The sequence below is a fragment of the Haliaeetus leucocephalus genome, unplaced genomic scaffold (genome assembly GCF_000737465.1).
Source record: "Haliaeetus leucocephalus isolate CR32 unplaced genomic scaffold, Haliaeetus_leucocephalus-4.0 Scaffold273, whole genome shotgun sequence".
In the NCBI taxonomy this organism is placed as follows: Eukaryota; Metazoa; Chordata; class Aves; order Accipitriformes; family Accipitridae; genus Haliaeetus; species Haliaeetus leucocephalus.
This window is the reverse complement of record NW_010972709.1, coordinates 8,868,269-8,888,963: the sequence shown is the minus strand read 5'-3', so window position 1 is coordinate 8,888,963 and position 20,695 is coordinate 8,868,269. Positions and strand designations below refer to the sequence as shown.

The 20,695-nt window shown below is 38.0% G+C and overlaps 2 protein-coding genes across 2 annotated transcripts; one reads left to right on the top strand and one right to left on the bottom strand.

The window, feature by feature from the left end:
- Window positions 1-1,757: 1,757 nt before the first annotated feature.
- DPM1 (dolichyl-phosphate mannosyltransferase polypeptide 1, catalytic subunit) lies at window positions 1,758-13,540 on the bottom strand. The gene is made up of 9 exons (XM_010569630.1): window positions 13,421-13,540; window positions 12,802-12,901; window positions 10,704-10,737; window positions 8,404-8,480; window positions 8,261-8,286; window positions 7,188-7,283; window positions 5,668-5,736; window positions 5,255-5,369; window positions 1,758-2,102 (listed from the first exon to the last, which is right to left on the bottom strand). Exons 1-9 carry the CDS (start codon window positions 13,525-13,527, stop codon window positions 1,998-2,000), a joined length of 729 nt encoding a protein of 242 aa, XP_010567932.1. The 5' UTR covers window positions 13,528-13,540; the 3' UTR covers window positions 1,758-1,997.
- A 128-nt stretch (window positions 13,541-13,668) lies between these two features.
- Window positions 13,669-15,957, top strand: MOCS3 (molybdenum cofactor synthesis 3). The gene has a single exon (XM_010569628.1). The coding sequence runs from the start codon at window positions 13,669-13,671 to the stop codon at window positions 15,082-15,084; it is 1,416 nt and encodes a 471-aa protein (XP_010567930.1). The 3' UTR covers window positions 15,085-15,957.
- Window positions 15,958-20,695: the final 4,738 nt, after the last annotated feature.

The following is a 20,695-nucleotide window of genomic DNA, read 5'->3' as shown; positions in this document are numbered from 1 at the left end:
AATATGCCATGTATTATGATCCTAATTTATATGTAAAAGCACTTTCCTTCAAATACTATCACATAAATAGATAAATGAAGGAAATTTACCAGGTAATTTTCATAATTAAACAGTAGGCATGCACATTCTAAAAGCTAAACCCTAATTCACAGTGACTAGATCATGAATAACTAATATAATGGACTTTAGTTATACATCATTACATAAAAGTCTGAGTAAAATATGACCTTGCTGAGGCTCAATTCGTATTCTAGCAAATGGTTTTCAGTAGTATGTAAATTTGAATAAACATCTAAAAACTCACTATTTGGTCATTAATAACTTTGTACCTATTTTCAACTTAAAATGTTGATTTTAGCCATGAAACCTCCAAATGAAACATAAATAGATGAAACCTATTCACTAGAGACTTCAGTGGCCCTTTAGACCCAAGAGATTTATTTCTGTATGTATTATTAGATCTGATTAGCCTGCATCAAATGAAATTATAGATAATTTGCTGGAAAAGTACAGGCAAATGTCACAAAATGTACAGTTAAGTTACTGTAATCTGGTTACAGGTAGATTCAAAACCTACAGCTACAGGGTTTTTTTATTATTTTAAAGCAAATTAAATATGAAACGTTTGCTCTGAATACTCAGAAAAGGAGAAAAATATCAGAATCTGTACAACTTCACTAAAGAACAAAGAAGTATCTCTAAAGCAGTCCACTAGAAAGTAAGCTTTTGTTTTGAAGTTCCATTTAATTAATTTTTGTCGCTGTGATAAATATCTGAAATATGAATTTATCATTTATCTACAGACTTTCTAAAGCTTTCTTCTAATATTAACAGCTGTATCTAGTGTACTAAAGGAATGCAGACAAACACAAGCCAAATAGGTGTAATTTTTAAGACATTTGTTGCTTCTTCTCTCCTACCATTAATCTTCTGACACAGGTCTCCAATGAACTATCCCCCCCCCCCCCCAAATGAAGATGCATTTTTCGTATCTATAAAGCCGTTATCAGAATAATTTCATCCTCCCACTTACTTCTTCCCCCCTCCCCCCAAGTGCATATTTGAAGGGCTTAATAATTTCCAAGTTCTGGTTATATCAAACAGTGAAACAAAAAATAGTATTACCTCTGTTTATATTTTGTTCATCAGGATCTGGAACAAATACAGATTTTACATTGCAAACTGTTATTTGACATAAGAAAAATTTCTCAAATGTCTTCAGTGAGGTGTATTGGGTCTTCTGTCACCCTAAAGTTGGTTGAGATGTCATACTCCTGTTTTATAGATTCTAAAAATGTTAAGTTTCTAAATAAGATAGGAAAAGGGAATTATCTGCTTCTGGACAAACACAGAATACAAAATTATTCCACACATACAATTCTCTTTCTTATCCAAAGAACATTCCTTCTTTCCAGTCTAGGAAAAAAATTTACAAAGAACAAATCACTGTACTCATCTGTATTTCCTCTTAAACTACACAAGCTATTATCAGTTCTGTAGAAACTCTTCTATTTATCTGCTTTAAGATACATGTATATATATGTATTGAGAAAAGCAAGGGAACTAACTGGTATATATTTAAAATAATCTCTGCAAACCACAGAACAAAGATAAGATAAATTCTGTAATTCTTTTTAAGTCCTTGGTTGTCTTTATTTCAAAATCATCTTTAGCTTCTGCTGAATAATGATTCATTTCTGAATGCAAAAGATCATTTAGCTTTGTGTTCTTTATTAAGACTTCATTTTAAAAAAAAAAAAAAAAAAATACAGCATTAGTCTTTATTAGTTTTTAGTTCAACATACAGTCCACTTATTCTGAAAGGAGCATTTTGGGATACAATATATTTTAGTTTATTATTGGTGGTTTGTTTAATTGTTAGTTTATAGCAGGTCTTCTGGCCACCACGCTAATTATCAAGCTTCTGCTATTATATATTAAAAACCACACAGACGTCAGAAAATGTTTTTCTAAAAAAGTTAATTTAGGATAAACTATCACGTTGTAGCAAACAAGGTCAAGAGTCCCTTTAAGAAGGAGACTATTTCATTGCCTCCCAGTTTAGATTCTCCATAGACACGGTCCACAAATGAAATAGGAACCTGTTGAAACAAGCAAAACTATTTTTAAGGTTCAAAACCTAAATAATCAGAAATTCTGTAAACAAAAAAATGGCCTTTGAACTACAGCATGTTTAGACATGGGAAGAAAGCAAGCACCAGATTGGCTTCCTTTGTGTCAGTTCTTCTTACCAGTAGCTTTAATGATGCCCCATAGCTGGGGAGTATGAAATTATTTGGTTTATCACCTTTAAAGATGATCCAAAGACATTACTCATTGGCTGGAATGTACACCAGTCAGAACAAACTTAATAGCCTAAGTGTACTAACAGCCTGGGGGCTTAAAATGAACCTTCACCACTTTCCTTGTTAGCTAAATTCAGTACCTTTGAGTCAATGCCTCAAGAAGGCAAAAATCTCCCGCCACCATGAAACAGCACTCTGCTCAAATTCACCACCGGCTAGAAGATGACATCTGAATATGGCAGTTAGTATATATTTTACAAGCAATACCCATCTTTATTGGTCTTTGACTATTTTATAGATTATTGACAGGATTAAAGGGCATTTAACACACTAATTTTCATTTCCTTACTGAAGTGATTGTACTGTCCAGATAACTCACTACTCATGAGGTGTTAGGAACATACTGCTTTTCAGTAATTTGACCACGTACAAATGACATGACAGGACATTCTGCCAACACTGTATTAGAATATTCAAGAATTCCCATATATGTTTGTATGCAAAACTGAAATACTTCAGGGGCTGAAGAAGTCATAATTGAATTTGCAAAAGTCATTAAAAAATTGGCTTTGCCTTCTGCTGGCAGTTTCAACCAGAAATCATCTGGCAAGTGGAACACAAGAATCACCGCACCCTTGCATCTGTGCCAGGACTGAGGATTTCTCACAGTTCTAGCAGATCAGTCCATAGTAGAAGAGAACCCAGGCCAAGAAGATGGTAAGAAGATACCTAAAAAGGCATGCAGACAGACTCAACAATGACTCTGGCTTTCTCAGTAGGGTCCCTCTGATGATCCCAATAAGCATCCTGGCAACTACAGACAGCTGATCTACAAAGCATGGATAGAAATCACTGAATATGTAGTCAGTGCAGGGTGTCAGAAGTGACATATCCTGACCAGTGATGAAAGAACAGTTAATAAGTCATCTAATAAGAGGCATCCAATCTTTCCCTTCCATATAGGAATTAACTACCTATGTTGTTTCTGGACTTTGCCTTTCTTGCATAAGAAGTTCTATCATTAGTCTTAAACGAAGCATTTTCAAAAGGGAGTATTCCATGCATTGTGGTACATTTCACATCTGGTGGAACAGTACAGCAAAATGAAACAGAGGTGCATACAAGACTATTCAGGTATAGCTTGTGTCAGTTCATCTCATCGTCCATTTGTTCCTTTTACACTGGCAGGTCTCAATCTTCATTTTCAACTTTGCTTAAGAAATAGTTTTCCCTCACAACTGTATCTACATTTTACAACTGCATAAAAACTCCTATTCTGCCTGTAGAGTTGCAGCACCCACAAACCAGGAATTAGATGTGCAAGTGTCACCTCTTCTGGAGTTTCAGTATTACAATTTGGATAATTATAAAATATAAAGAGATCCTAAATATTGATAAGGAAATACTGTATCAATGTACTTGAAACGTAATGGAAAATTGTCCTGCCCCAGGAAGCTATAATATAAAGATGATACACAGAATAGCAAAAATAACGTCTTATTCATAGGTATGCGTCAGCAATCTGAACACTGTCAAGTTTGTTACAGATATCACAAAGGAAATCTTAAAGACAAGGCTGAAGCAGAATAATGAAGCAACTTCTCAGATGTTAGACAGAACTCTTTCCACATGTGAGAAACCAAAGGAGAAGGGAAGAAGATGCTTACTTGAGAATGTAACAGATTAATTGTGGAGGGTAGTGTAACTGACCCATCACAAAACAGAGCCCATGTCTCAACACTGACTGGGAGACATTAAGCCTAGCAAAGACTGTCCATCAGGCTTTGAAACAGAAGACAAACTTCTTTTATTTGACACTATACAACCAGTAGAGGCACGTAAATAAATGAGCGGCGGGGTCAGATCATAGGCAGAAAAAGGGTCTTTGCAGCAGCAGCCTGAAGAGTTATAAGCAACCCAAGACTGCATTTTTTTTAAAGCTAGAGAAGTGTATTTTACTGTTTTAAAAATGTATAGTAAATAAAACCTCACCTCACCCTAGGTTTCAGTATCTCGATGTATAGATAGGTGAGGATTTAATTCAGCAACATTAGAAAGCAGTATGTGAATGCAGCTGAACGCGAAGACCAAAGAAATTAAGGTCAAACCCCAGCTACAGACAGGATAGTGATGTTGCTCCATAAGCAAGAAAGGTGGAAGAAAAGAGCTTGCTTTATTGTGTGGAAATACTCTACCCAATGTTGATAGAGAAATGCAATACATAAGGTTTAGAGAGAAAGTACCAGGAACAGAATTCTCTGACAATTCACAGTCATGAAAATGATGATGAAGAACTGATTCTGAGATATGGCTGCAGACAGAATTCCAGTGAATCATCTTTAAAGACACCAGCAAGAGCAATTCAATGAAATATAAAAGGCAGCAATCAGACTGCTGGAAATACAGGATCTAACAATTGTTTGGAGTTCCTTTTCAATGACTGTAGACAGCACATTCAAAGAGTTTAGAAGTGGAAAGTTGTGATAGCTGGAAAGTTGGAAAATAACAAGGCAATAAATGACATAGAACAGAATAAATCTGAAATAGAATCAGGTTGCTGGAGAAAACAAAATGATTTGAAGAGACCTAACTAGACATGTCTGTACAATATGAAGGAGGAAAGAAAAGGCTCAGAGCAGCTTCATGGTATATTTTGACTTCTTTCCCTCCTTTGAAGAATGTTGTAAAATTGTATGCAGCTAAAGAAATGGCAAGAGGAAGAAGGAAGGATCTGGTTAGCATATCAGCCAGTGGAAAAAATAACTGGAATTTCAGATCTGGTATTCACCTGGAAAAGTTGGAAAAACAGAGTTCACATTTGTAATTTCTTGATATCAATTTGAAAATCTTGCTGCTTCTTGGAAGCGCACAAAATTTCCTATGCTCCCAGTAATCTGTATCTACATTTCAATGAAAGCACAACATACTTATCAAAGCTTTTACTGTACCTCTCCAATAGTATATCCTAACTGTCTAGCCCGAACAATCATCTCCATCTGGAAGACGTATCCTTTAGAAACACATTTTTCCATTAGTTTCTGTAAGACTTCTTTTCTGTATAACCTGTAAACGATTCCAAAGAAAACGAAACCTGAAGCACAATTTCTGAACTTCAGAAATCAAGACAGTGTGTAGAAATCTTAAGTGTAGTCACTCACTCATATCATTACTACTTTAAAAAAAAAATCTTTAACAAAAGTCAAAGGAGCAACAGTTATTGCAATCTAGTCTACTATTTCTTATGCCCTTTCCAAACAGTTTTCATAGTCCTTAGTAAAGAAGGTCTGTCCTTACTCCAGTTCCTTGTTCAGCAGTTTCTTAATTTCAAATAAACTTTATGAATTGCAAACAAGGGCCATACCTGAAACTCCCTGTTAAGTCTGATGCACCTGGTCTCAGCAAAACCTGAGTTAGAAAATTGGCACCACGACTGTGAAAGAAAACATGAATGTCAAAATTGGTCAGTACACAGTTCTGAAAGATCAAACAGAATTTCTAGAAATATGTAAATATCATCCTACTAGCAAAAAACCAGAAACCTTTTATTGCTTAATATGAAACAATGATATTTCTAGTATGTTTTCACTACTAGATTTGACTAATAAATCATAGAATCTTTAAATCAAAACCCAACGTTTTGTTTTTCAAATGTAGATGATTAGTGGATCATTGAACTTCTCTGTGAAGGAGAAAACAATGATTTTTAGAAATTAGGTTTACAATCTGGTTCTTTACGGTAGAGCTGTCAGTACAACTACACGCTAATAGAATACAAAAGAAATAAATTTGACAACAGTCAAAACAACATTGTTCTTCTGACTAACATTCACTGTAAATGGAGAATAAAAATGCTTCCTGGACAAATGTGAGACGGGGATTTAGAAAATCAAGGTTCAGTTTTGGTTTACACTGCTTTCATAGTATGATAATGATAAGCTCCACTGATGAAAAACATTGTGAGATGAAAAAAGCAGTAAGGACTATCTTGCTGAGGGCTATATTACACACTGGTAAGATGTGCAAGTCCTTCACCTTGTCCAGTATGATGTAAAGGGATGCCTCTGCAATGTCCATTCAGCTTACTTCCTTTTTTTGGGTGTATATTTTATTTAGATTCACAAAAGGATGAGCACTTATTCCAGCCATTAAAAACCAGGAGAAATCCAAATACAGTCCCTGTGATTCCATCTCCAGATCAGACTGCTAACACAACTTCTGCTCCTAATTCTTTACAGTAACGTATAAATCAGCATTAACTTACACCTATTCTCTTAAATCAGGTGTGAGAGAGAAAGACTATGCAGAAACTTGTCGATCACCTCCCTGAGATTTTTAAGTCCCTGTAAACCTGAAATGCCAGCCTCCATATGCTTATATGACCTTGACAGAGTCTTCCTCTTTGCTTTTGGGTGAAACCTCTCCCTAGTGTTCACTGTACCTGTTTTCCAGTAAGGTCTAAGTAATGATTTCTTGACATTGATTGTGCCAGATAATTCTCAACTTATGACAAATCAGTGTCAACAGGGGGTTTAGCTAGTAATTTACTGTTTAGGGAAAGGACTTTTAAACTTGACAAAAGTGTCATAGCCTCAGCTCTTTCTTTGGATGATGAAGCTGAAAGACTGTCCCAACCTGATGCCATGCAGATCTGTCCACTGTTCCAACCCATTTCTCAAGCCTAGTCATATTATTACATTCTTTCTTGGTGGGTTTTAACCAAAAAATTTGCAAATCATGCAGCTTCTATTATGTAATATAATTTTGCTGTACACAGTACTATTGACTAAAGACTCAGTTCAGCTCACAGAGATTGAGTTGAGTACTTGGAGTTATTATTTCTAAATAACAAATTTATGTGTAAATATCTAGAAAAATACTAACCTGATTAGTTTTCTTTTCAAATCCCAGCCATATACTCCTCCATTTCCTTTATATCTTGTTCCAGATACAATATCAAAATTGCCTTCTTTCTGCTTTCTGTAAGCAATTGGTTTTATCAGAAAAACAGGAGGAATATTTGTGTGAAAGTACTACAAATTTCAAAATAAGAACAATCATTCTTTTAGTATAAAATCCATATTTCTCAAACCTTTGAACAAATAAGTAGAGGAGAGAGGAAGGCAATAGTTACAGTGGTTATAAGCATTATGCATTCAAAAACCTGTTAACTATTCTGTTATAAAGAGCTATTTCAGGGAATCTTATGATTATCTTTTACCAACTATGTCATAGAATTTCCTAGACTACTTAATAAATAATTTATAAAGACCAGCTTACACCTTTTTAAAGCCTCCCTCTAGTATAAAAGACAGAAGGAATTTAAATACATATTTAAATAGCTAAATTACACAAACCCATAGTAAAGGGCAGTGGGCGGGAAGTCTGGAACTATCCTTAGTGCATACCATGCCCGACTGCTGCAGAACCTTATCTAAAATTTTAGGCCTCCAGTACTACTAAGCAAGAAAGTTGAGAATTATACAGAGTGCTACCCTTAGCCTCCAACGTAATGGCTGTTGACCATCTCTCACAAACTGAAATGTTACAGGGAGGTAACAGGTAGGCAAAAAGGAGAGAAGTATTTCACCAATAATTGAGGACATGGTCCTCTATTCAATATCCCTACGTGCACACACCATGAAATTATTAGAATTAGAAGACAGCATTTATATATATGCTTTTCAAAGCTGAACAACCATTACAAGAAAGGGAAGTACTTAGCCACACATGCTGTTACTTTAAACTTGGAGATTTTGCTCCAGTTAGGAACTAATCATTTTTCTGGATGATTTCGGGACAAATCTAATGAGGTCCAATCACTTTTATTTGAATTCTTGCCTTGCCAATTTTCTTACTACAGCTAGACAGCTATACAAGAATATAAAACTTTCAAATATTACCACACAACAATAAGCGTTCAGAAGTCGTTCTCTCATAATACAGTCGGCACCTACCTGATAAACTCTGGAATAAATTTTGGCTGAAATGGAAGGAAAACAGATCAGAAAAAGAAAAAGGGGTGGGAGGTAAAAAAAAATAAATTAAAAATAATTTAATACAACATATTAAAAACACAGTACCTAAAATACAGACTTACGTGGTGAGAGAGGTCAGCATCCATAATAACAATAAAATTCCCAGTGGCATGCTTCATTCCATGAATATAAGCAGTGCCTGATGAAAACAGTACAGAAATAATTTCCCTCACTATTTTAACATATGCAATCTTCTAGCCACAGTCTTTGCTTATTTTTCTAAAATCTCTGAGTTATACTAGGAAAGGATCAACTAAAAACTCCTAAAATTTATTTTAAAATGATGTATTGGTGGTCAAACGGTAAAACTATTTTTCTTTTTCCCTACAATTTCAGCACTAGATTTTATAAATATAAACCTTGACAAACCCTACTGCGCTAGAAATGCACAGAGAAACATGATTTAGTAAGTGGGACACTATTTGAAATAACATTTCCAGAAACACCATAGGCACTTATAAGCCATAGAAAACTGGAAATAGGACACAGGCAACAAAATAATCACTGATAATTAGAAAAAACTTGCTTTCTATACTCAGGATTTACTATTAGTAGTATATAGATTTGGGGTTGTTCTTGACACCATGAATTATATCCTGATACCTAATCTGAAGACAGTCTTTTTTTTCTTACTTTAGATTTTGTTGCATTTTATTCATCCTGTATGAACTGCTGTAGCTATCTTGATAAAAGCTAGAACAAGTCTTGCTATTACAGTTTTCCTCAACAGTGCAAATTTCTGATCCAAGTCCTATCGTTCAAAGACAGCACTGCTTCCAAGGGCAGTACAGCAGCACAAGAGATTAAAAACCAGCATATGCTCTTCACTGATCCAAATTACTGGTGTCTTTCTGTTTACTTCATAAGGAATAGATAAAACTGAAAAACTCCCACTCTCAACTGATGTCCTTAGCAGGCACCCTCACACAAAACTAAACTCCTGGTTAATGAACAACCTGTCTTTCCTTTCTTTTCCACGTTGTTTGCAAAGTTACACAGTAGGAGTGTCACAGATTTGTGTATTGTGCATGACTAGTAGGCATGGTACATGAAAAGTTTAAGTTCAGTCAGTTTTAATCCATAATACTGGTCAAATTAGGACAAAGGATGAAAAGGCTGAAAACATAAAAGTAAAGATATGTAAGCTTTTTGGAGTTCCTTAGATAAATGAGAGATGCAGAAAAAAGTATAGAAAGGTGAATTTAAATAGACAATTCAATATCAAAATTAGAATTTTATTGTTATTCAGTGGACTGGAGAAATTAGCTGCATTACTCAGTATACAAGACACCTCAAATGTTTTACTAGCACATGGAAGTGGGGATTACCAAGACATTTAGCAAGAAAGGCAGATACTGATTAACAATAAATCAAACAAGGTATTGCGTTTTATCATTTTCTCCATTCCTATTATAAAAGAGGAGTGATAAGGATACAACATGAATCTTAACAGATGGAAATATCTCCACTTTATTTTAGGGTAGTTTCCATACTACAAGTTTTAATGTCATTTATGACTTCCTAGGATATATGCTTTTTCCTAAAGCAAATAGTGACAAACTTGATTTACGTATTCTGTGAAATATGGCATCAGAGCTATAAAACTGCAGTCCTGCATCACTCCATGCAAATTTTAATGATCAGTCTCAGTGGTACAAGATTGGCTCCCAAATTAGTGAGATTTCTGTGACACTAGTAACTTTTGCAATGTACTTCAAAACCTTCAATTCACTTGTCAGTTAATAGGTGAGACAATACTTTTAGTAGTTTCAGTGCTGGACATCTGTCAGATATGTGGGTTTTTATTTAATTATAGTCATAATTCACATTGAAATGGGTTAACTCTGAAGAGCTCTGTCCAAATATGTGTAAGAAAACATCCCAGCCTACTCTGGAGATTGCACAAACTACGGTCCAAGTTTTGAAGCATCCTGCACGTGGGTAGATTGCACAGAAAATACCACTGTCCCCTCTGGATCAGTAGGTTCCACCAAATATAGCAGCTACTCTTGTGAAAAATTATATTTTTTTTCTCAGTCTAGACCCCTCATTCTAATAATCAGTGAATGCAGTATGGGAGGGAGAGAAGCAGCATGATGTTAGCAGGAACACACAGTTCTACAGAATTGCAGTGACCACAGTTTTCAGGTTTGAGGTTGCAGGGAACTTGTTACAAATACTCTGTGATTTTTGTATGTGTGGTTTTTAAGCTTGCTTGCTTACAAAAAACTTGAAAACGTATATTTCTGCTTTTGGGCTTTACTGTGATTTTTTTCTGGAACTTTACACACTAGAATCAATAAAAGAATACAGCAGATTTTTATTCTTTTTTTAGCACTAACCAGAGTTCATAAGGACTTACCGAGGCCCAACTTTCTTGCTCTGGGTCTTAGAAGCTGCAGGATATATTAAAATATACATATATTACTTGAAGTACAGTTTTCAATTAGTTTTAGCAACACCTTAAAATTTACTATTTTCAAGGTGTAAAAATATTTTAAAATGTACTTTTAATTCTTAGAATTCTAGATAGTATATAAAAATAAATTTAACTGTCAAAATACAGGAGAAACAAATCATTATATTAAACAGGTATTTGATCAGGTCATATTTAAAAAGAAACCCTTTTTAAGCTTTACTTCGTAGTTCTGCAGTAAAAAACAAAATTAAAAGCACCATCTTCGTAACTAAAGGATTTCTTCAAATTCCACTATCTGAAATACAGTGGTAAATCTGAACAACAGTCTCCCCAGCACCATTACTTTTAAGGAATGACAAACACTAACAGCAAATATTTTAGCAAGTTTCCCGAAGTGATTTAGCATACTTTCGGTACTGAATATAAATTTCAAGATTTTCATGTGCATACAGATATAACCCATGAATAATGAGCATATAACAATATTATTCTTTCAGAATATGAGTGACCAAGCTTTAAAAGTGTGCCAAGTATCCTCAGCTCCCGTACGGCCGTATGAAGTGCAGGGTGAGAAGCGGGCACCACCACTAACAAAAGAGGAATCTAACTTTTAGATCATCACAACAGTAATTTAACCTTCAACTCTTCCTAAAGTGCCTTTGATATAAGTCAGCATTTGGGATGGGGAGGGTAGACATTTAAGCAGTCATCTAAATATACTTCAGAAACAAATTTTAAATCTCACTTTTAAATCTTGGCTAATTTTGATGCATTATCTGAGAGGCCATAAGTAATGTAATTCAGAGAAGGACATGGCTGTGAAAGAGTTAGCAATCATTAGTGCTTCTGCTGATTTGATACTTTGGTTTCTGGGTCTTTTTCCCATAGAATTTTTTTTTCCTTTAATAAATAGTTACATTTGAACATTAAAAAAAACCCAAAAACCAAAACCACTTTGATTCCTCATCTACTTCCTTGAGCATGTTGGCCTCTCATTAAGTGAGCCTCATACCACGTTCAGTAAGCATAATGTAGTAAGTGAGAAGCCCCATGGAGTTATTTGGACGACAACTCCTGAGCAGAAATCAGACCAATGATTTTGCTCAGGAAACTAAGAAAAGAATTTCAGGTAAAAACCAAAACCAAACCAAAACCCACCCAAAAACAGAGAGCAAAGAAAATTGACCTAATGAGAAATCACAGCTGATTTACACTTCTGCAGTAATATCAGTGTGAGCTGATGGTGGTGCCTCCGTATAATTCCACTCAAGTGTGCTTGGCTCAGCACTGCTGCAGGTGCTGGTCCACAGATTAAACTTCAAAATTAAACTCTTAAGCAGTGAGGAAAGGTCAGTTAACTATCTTAAACTTCTCTATTACTAATTACACAGTAATAGATTAAGAAAGAATCTGACACTGCTTACAGCACAAAACTGTGACAAACTATTCAGTTCGGGGTTTTACACTGTTCTGTGATAAAGCTTTTATTGCCCCTCCAAAAAAAAGTGGCTTTAATGGCTCATAAAGACTAAATAAATGATGTTATCTTCTTGTATATAATTGATGGTTACACAGTAATACATTAAAAAGAAAAAAAAAGTCCTGTTATTGAGGAATGCAACTAGACAGATTAAAAATAATTCACAAGACCAGACTAGCTTTCATCTCTCCAATTTCGCTATTACTGCAGTCACTTAAAGTGAAATTAAAGTTTATCCAAACCTCATCTCTCCCTCAGGCATGCACAAAGCACGCTGACAACCGCTATTCATTACTCATTAGCACACAGCACTACACAAAGTGTTGAAAACATTTTGCAAATATTAATTCATGACTCTGCATGTTAGTTCATAATGCTGCTAAGCAGCTGCACGACTATCATAATTTTAGATATCTCTAGAGTGGTGTACAAAAGTGACATAACTTGTTTAAGGATGTAAAGAAAGTGCAGAATCCAGGCGCTCCGTTCCTGTTTCCAAAGGACTTCAAGTACTTTCCAATACAATAAAAATGAAAAAAAGGTAGAGAATATACAACTCACTATTTTATCTGATCCATATATCTTTTCCAATTGTTCAGCAATTTCCTGCGTCCCATCTGGGCTTCCATCATCTATGATGATAATTTCAAAATTGTTTCCACTGAAACGAGAATTATTTTTAAACGAGCAAATGGAAAACCCAATTTCACCACCTATGCCATTTTGAAAACATAAGACTAGAATACAAAATTATTTTCTGACAATTCGAGGTACACGCTACAGTCATTCTTGTAGCTGTAAGACTATACTTATAGCGACAGAACGTGACTCAACGTCACTGTTTCACGTCTCAGGCCGCAACTGCTTCACAGCACGCTGCGGCAACACAAACCCTCAGCCTGACCCCGGCGTTCAGTTCTGGCCTCAGGACTGCGAAAGCTGGAAAGCTAAAACCGCCTCTGCGCTTCCACCTGCCCACGCTCTCCAGGGGCCGGGGCAGAACGGACCGCAGCAGTTTCGTTTCCCTAATTAACCTCCGGGAAGAGCCGTACTCTTCGCCGGCCGGGCTCCCTCCCGCCCGCAGAGCGGCGGCCCGGGCGGAGGGAGGAAGGGAGGGGGCGAGGGAGCTCAGCCCCGGCCCGCCGAGGGACCCCGGGGCCCTCACCCCCGCGGCCGGTACCTCTCCCGGAAGGTGCGCGCCAGGAGCCAGACGACGAGGGGCAGGTTCTCCCGCTCGTTGTAGGTGGGCAGCAGCACCGAGAACTTGTCGGCGCCGCCGGCCGCCATGTCGGCGCGCTGACGTCAGCCGGAACCGGCGGGGACGCGCCGCGGCCAATCAGCGAGCGCGGCGCGACCGGAAGCGCCGGAAGCCCCCTCGGCCGGAAGCGGAAGCGGCGGGTTCTTTCTCGGCTCGGTCTGCCGCGGGCCATGGCGGGCTGCGCGGAGGCGGCGCGGCTGAGCGCGGAGATCGACCAGCGGGAGCAGGAGCTGCGCGGCTTACGCGAGCGGCTGGCCGCCGTCCTGGCGGGGGGTGCTGCGGGCGACGGTGGGGTCGCCGAGGCCACCGAGGCCGAGCGTGCCGCCGCCTTTCCCGGCGAGCTCCCCCCTCTGCCCGCCCGGGCCTCTCTGAGCGCCGCCGACATCCTGCGGTACAGCCGGCAGCTGGTGCTGCCGGAGCTGGGCGTGCGGGGGCAGCTGCTCCTGGCCCGCTCCTCCGTGCTCGTGGTGGGCTGCGGCGGCCTGGGCTGCCCGCTGGCCCAGTACCTGGCAGCCGCCGGTGTTGGCCGCCTGGGTCTGGTGGATCACGACGTGGTGGAGACGAGCAACCTGCACCGGCAGGTGCTGCACGGGGAGGCCCGCCGAGGGCTCCCCAAGGCGCTCTCCGCCGCGGCGGCCCTGCGACTGCTGAACTCCACGGTGCAGTACGTGCCCTACTGCGGCGCCCTGAGCCCTCGCACTGCCCTAGAGCTGGTGCGGCAGTACGACGTCGTCGCCGACTGCTCCGACAACGTCCCCACCAGGTACTTGGTGAACGACGCCTGCGTCCTGGCAGGGAAGCCCCTGGTGTCTGGCAGTGCCCTCCGGCTGGAGGGGCAGCTCGTCGTGTACAACTACCAGGGAGGGCCCTGCTACAGGTGTCTCTTCCCCAAGCCCCCTCCACCGGAGACGGTGACTAATTGTGCGGATGGGGGAGTGCTGGGTGTCGTGCCGGGCATCGTGGGGTGCATCCAGGCCTTGGAAGTGCTGAAGATTGCTTCGGGAATGGGTTCCTCCTTCGGTCAGTTCATGCTGATGTTTGACGCCCGTGAGGGGAGATTTCGCAACATCAAGTTAAGACCAAAGAAACCGGACTGTGCTGTTTGTGGTGACAATCCGTCTGTCACCTGTCTTCAGGATTATGAGGCATTTTGCGGTTCTTCTGCAACAGACAAGTGTAGGACTTTACATCTGCTGTCCAGTAAAGACAGGGTGTCTGTAGAGGAATACAAAAAACTGTTGGATGAGCAAGTTCCTCATGTGTTGTTAGACGTTCGTCCGCAGGTAGAAGTGGATATCTGTCGCCTGGTACACGCTGTCCACGTTCCTTTGAGTAAATTAGAAGAGAAAGATGAAGAATATCTGGAATATTTAGAAAAAAGAATTTGTGAAGAAAAGCAGAGAACTAATGGCCAGACATCTTTTCCTGTATATGTTGTTTGCAAATTAGGAAATGACTCCCAGAAGGCTGTAAGAATTCTGCAGGAGTTACCTGTCAGACAATTTGGCTCTGTGTTAGCTAAGGATATTAAAGGGGGGCTCATGGCTTGGGCCAGTAAAATTGACCCAACATTTCCTCTGTATTAGAAGTTTACATGGTGAAAAAAAAGTACAAATTTTCTTAGTTAATTCCATAGGGTTTAATCTTCTCTGTGTAATGACTATATCATGTGGATAAAACAGGACATAGAAATACCATGCTGCTTTTTTTAATGGTAATTTTTTTCAAAAAAATCATGTATTTTTGTAGATGTCTGATTATTTTTTTAAAAATGTGAAACTGTCCATGGAAATGGAAAGAAATTTGTTACTTGGTTATTGTTTAATAGTGAAAATGTGGAATAACTACTTAATTGTGCATGTGATAATTGAGCATGACTCTTAGTTAGTAATTATAGCCTAGAGAATGACAAAGCACAGCAGTCAAGTGTTGAAAGTTTTTACTTGTTCTCCTAATTGCCTAACAAATTGAAACAGTGCATGCAGTGATTAAAAACACCCAGCTAACTGTTACTCTCTAGCTGGTCAGTAGCACTATTGAGCCTATCAATGCTGACAGGACTGTTTTGGTCAACATCTTTTAGTTCTCTGTCGAAGCATGAGAAGTGCCCACTTCAAATAACAGCACCTGCAGCAAGGGTGTTCTGTTAAGAACTGCCAGGGCCATCCATCCGCAGTTGTTGGCTGGCAAAAAAGTGTATTCCCTGACTTGTATAGAGAAACCAAGGTTAAATGTTAATAAGACGTAAGAGTGAGCCCACAAAGTTTGTAAAACATAGAGAAAATGCTTTTGTGAGGGCTTAGAGTTCAGAGCTTGAGACATGAAAAGGTGAGAGAGAAAAAATTAGATATGGGGCCTCCCTTCTGCAAGTACAAAGACATATTTTGTAAGTTTTCTCCCTGTTTGTTGTGATAGTTGCATGTCCCTAGTTGTACTGCATTATTTTGTTAACTGGCATGAAGAGCTACGCATATCTAAAAAGTTCTCGTAGATGAACTGAATGAAAAGAAAGAGAAATAAATAGCTTCTCAACAGAGAGTTGCCTGAGTCCTCATCACTTAAGCATAGTAATTATTTTCTTATTATATTAATTAAGGTATGGATTTCCTTTACTTCCTGAGGAGGAAAAAACCACCTGTCATGACTAATCTTTGCATTATACAAGGGCAAAAAAAACCCCAACAAAAAAAGAATAGTACCATTATAATTAGTAGTTGAAAAGGCATATTTTAGTAAAATAAATTTGAGAACATCTACACCGCCTACTTTATTATAAGATGCCATGGGTTCTAGCAATAATAATCTTAGTCTCTTGTGAAGGAAACAGTCACGTGAATTTATAAAGAGAGAGTCGTATCTCTTGCACTTTAGAGGACAAAGAAAACATTGAAGGGCATGACTTAAAGTAAGCATTAGTGCCTTGTGGTGTGTAGTAAAAATGTCATCAGTCAAGACCTTTTAAGACAGGTTGTGGAGGCTTGGTTCAGTCAGAACATCTGAATTCTGGTGGGTTTCAGCTTTTGGGAATTAGAAACCAGAGGGACTTGTTTGAAATGCCTGACTTATGTTTTCATTTTTCTTTCTTTACTGTGATGTCAAGAAGAGACTGAAACATAAAAGGTAACGGTAGCAACAATTCTCTAATACCCAACCTTCCAATGCCAAACAACGGATGGTATGTCACATATCCCCCTGACCTGAAAAAGTGATTCCTTTTCAGTCATTCAAAGCAAGGTCAACCTTTGGACTTGGGGAGAAGGCAAGGACTTTTTGAGTCTAAATCTGAGTGTTACTTCCAGTGGATGGAAATCATCTGTAAATTTTTTTTTCTTTGTTACAACATTGTAGCAGCAGATGTACGCAAATTCTGTGAAAGAAAAAGGAGGTCACACTAAAGCCTGTGGTGTTTGGTGGAAGATTTTTTGTAGCAAATTTGTAACTGCATTTCTTGAAGCACATTTTCAAGCAGGAAACCAGACTGTGGGTCTTTAACTGGACTGTGGGTCTTTGTGCTGTATAGAAAACAATTAACACCTCAAGGATCTGGAGAACTCTGTGGAAAAATAGTGATAAAGATGAATGAAAATGGACTAAAACCATAGAATGATATCAGAACTGGCAAAAAAAGTAAATGCATCAAGTCAGGCTGTTGAGAGACAAACTTTCAGGATCTTTTCTATTAAAATGGCTTTTTGGAAAGATGATTCTTGTCAATATGTAGGGACTAAGGACCAAAGTTCTTATACGAGTACAGCATGTAAAATATATCTGTTATTTTTGCCTAAAGAGAGTTTTATGCAAAACTAATTGGTCCATACAATATGGAGATGGTTATTCTAGAAGGGACTAGTGGCTCAGATCTGATCTTGAGGGATTATGGAAAATGTATGTTTCTTTGGGAAAAAAAAAAAGTGTTCTCTTCCTTGACTTAGGATAGCAATTAAATTCTCAGCAAATATGAAGACATCTGACATGCATCTTAGATAAAGATGGGGTCCATCTTTACATGCTGGGGCTTTTTTTTTTTTTTTCCCCTTTGCTTGCTGAAGTAATATACAAGTCTTCCTGTAAATACAGTCCTCACGCAGTGCTGGACTCTTTGGAGATAGGCTGAAAAATCAAGGGTTATAGGATCATAACTAAGCCAAAACCATTCCTATTGTTGGAAACTTATTTTTTGTTTTGACTTTCTTTATTTCTTGAACTCTATAAAACATGCAATGGTTTCTCTGTTCACCAGGAAGTAAGATAGCAGAACTCTACTTAGAAATTCTAAGAGAAGCAATAAAACTGTATTATTTTGTATTGCTGCCAAAGTACTGTCTAAATATTGGTACATTGTGACATTGTGAATGAAGATAAGCTGCTTTATTCAAGAAGCTTATAGTGTAGTTGGTCTAAGATGTGTTATCAGAAAGGATAAGGTCAGTCAGCAGAGTGTATTTTTCTCTTCGTCCTTCACTCTTGATGTTGTGAGGTTGTTTCTTGCTTGTTTGCTTATATTCTCTTTTAAATGGCTTACTAGAATTTGGCACAGGAACTAAACAGGAAACAGCTTCCTGTTAGAGGTTTAGGATAATAGAAAGTAGCTGCAGCATTTATTCTGAATTGCTGTATTTTAATGTCTCCCACATGTAGGTCTATGGGATAGCCTCATGGTTCAGGCACAGAGTTAAGTATCTAACCTTGTTTTGACCTGGGAGATGGTTATTATTTTAAGGCAAGACAAATCAAGCTGCTCTAGCCTTTCAGGCAAGTCTGAAAGATGTCTACATACAAGGTACTAATGTGCCTTGATAAGCTAAAATCATCCTTACTTTGGTAGCAGGAGTCTCCCTTATCTCAAAACTCCAGTAAATTCAGCACTGACCTACTATCAAAGTGTATGATTTAAAAAAAAATCCCCTGACAATTAATGCAACTATTTGTAGATAAATGTATAAAGGACATGTCCAAAACTAGTTCTTGAAGTTCATATACCAGAATTTTAGGTATGTGAGCATCTTTATGATTATCATATTTGTAAGCATAATTTCTAATAAAAACTTAACAGTTCAAAACAAAACTATGCACTAGATGCTTAAAATACTGCAAGCACAAGTTTGTCTCTCCTTAAATAAGAAAGTTGTAAGCTGTCCTTTGTAAAACTCCATCAGGAAAAAAAATTTTAAGGACGTTTGCTAGGTGGCACTGCAACTTAATAAACCAAATCATTCTCTAGGTTGCAGATGGAATTCAACCTTAGCAAGAGCTGACGTTCACTTGTAAAAATGCGTTGTTGTACGGTTCTTTTGAAAAAAGACTGGAGAAATAGAATAAAATGGAGCAGGGCAATTGAGTAGTAAGTACAATATTCCAAGAAAAAATTATAATGGAAATTATCTTTCTAGGGTAAGTTTTCAAAGCATTGTTTGTTTCAGAGACTTAACCCGAGTTGTTTTTCATGTGCTATTTCAAAATGCTTTTGCAGCCAAAATGGATAATTGTACAGAAAAGGGCTATTAGAAACACTAGCACAAAATTAAACATAGATTTTAATTCACTGCAGAGTCACTGCTAGCACATTCTTAACATTACTGAAAAGCATTGCAGATTTTCTTACCTGGTTAGGGCAGGGTTTTTTTGAAAAGTCAAGGTTTTTAGTGTTTTGTCCTTCTTGTTTTGTAAAACGGAACTTAAGGCATAAAATCTAAGAAAAACCAAAAACCACTAAGTCCGCTAAGTGAGAGAATCCCGACACAACAAATGGGATTTCTTTGGAGACCAAGAACTGAACTTGCAGACCTGATGTATCAAAACAAACCCGTAGAAATATCTGTGCCCAGAGGTCAGACCCGTTCCTGTGGTAATGAAACTAGGTTGTGAACCTTAGCATCTCACACAGTACTGTAGAAACATTTGATGACTGTCTTTAGTATTTAAAAGATAATCCTGCAAGTGTGTTCAGTGCACATGTCATGAATTAGCTTTCTAACAGCAAGCTGAAGTTTTGTAGAACCTTCAGATAACAAAAGCAGTAATGGGCTATCCTCTTCTAGCTCTCTAAAGAAAAGTGGGATAATAAAAGTGATGAAACAAGGGGATGAAAATAAGCATATTCATTTGTTTAAAGCTTCTATAATTGTAAGCATCTTTTAACTCAGGATTTGTTAAAATAGATTTGAAAGTTTTTCTTTTTAGAACCTTTAGCTTCATGTGTGTTAGTAAGCTTGTATTCCTTTAAAGCTGCAATTAAACACCTGCATTATGCTAGCAGTGGGGTGTCTGGCAGACCTCTTGGTTCATGGGTATAAATCAAAAGGAGAGCTCTTGTGAAGTCATGGCACTTGCATCAGTTTGAGTGCTTGTGATTTTCATTGAAATGCAGGTGCTGGTCAGAATATAGAATGAAAAGTTGGTGTATTTGTTTTTTCCTGCAGTAGACTGTCGCAGTATTACATATGAAATGGCTTAAATCATGTCCTGGTTAATTAGGTGAGTTGTTGTGAAACTAGGTCATTCTATCACCAGAGATGAAAGACTTGCTTATCACTGTATATTTTAGAAAAAGGTTGAGTCATTACAGTGTTAGCATGAACTTTATTGGTGTCACTTGATTTATGCGTGTCTCTGACTTACTAGCTCAGTGTTTGAAGCAGAATTAAGTAACCTGAGAAAGAGGAACAGTGGGTACTATAATGTTTTGATAAAATTCCCAGCTGGGTTCAGCCAGTATGTGTGCACAGGCCAGGGCAGTGTTTCTCAGCTGGTGGTCTATAAAATTGTAGTGGCCTCTTAAGACATCAGAAGATGATCTTTATAGTGACTGGGGAAAAACATGCATGTGTTCCAGTGCATTTGAACAAAATGCAGCAAAATAGCTTAACACTCTTGGGAGCAAACCAACAAAAAACCCCCTGCTGTTGAGATCCCCTTCACCCCACAGCAACTGATTTCTCCAGAAGGTACTGGGCTTCTTCTTTTGCCTGGATATAATCATGTCTGTGACTGACAAATATTGCACTCTTCAGGAGAAAAGATTTTTGTTCATGCAGACAAAAGTTTATGAAGAGTTTATTAACATTTAGGTGCCAGATGTAACAAAAAAAAACCCCAAAAAACTTGCAAATTAAAGATACTAATATTTTTGATGTCAGGTATTACTTTTAATGGAACTTCTAGAAAGTTCTTTGAAAATCTAGGAACATAACCAAGAGT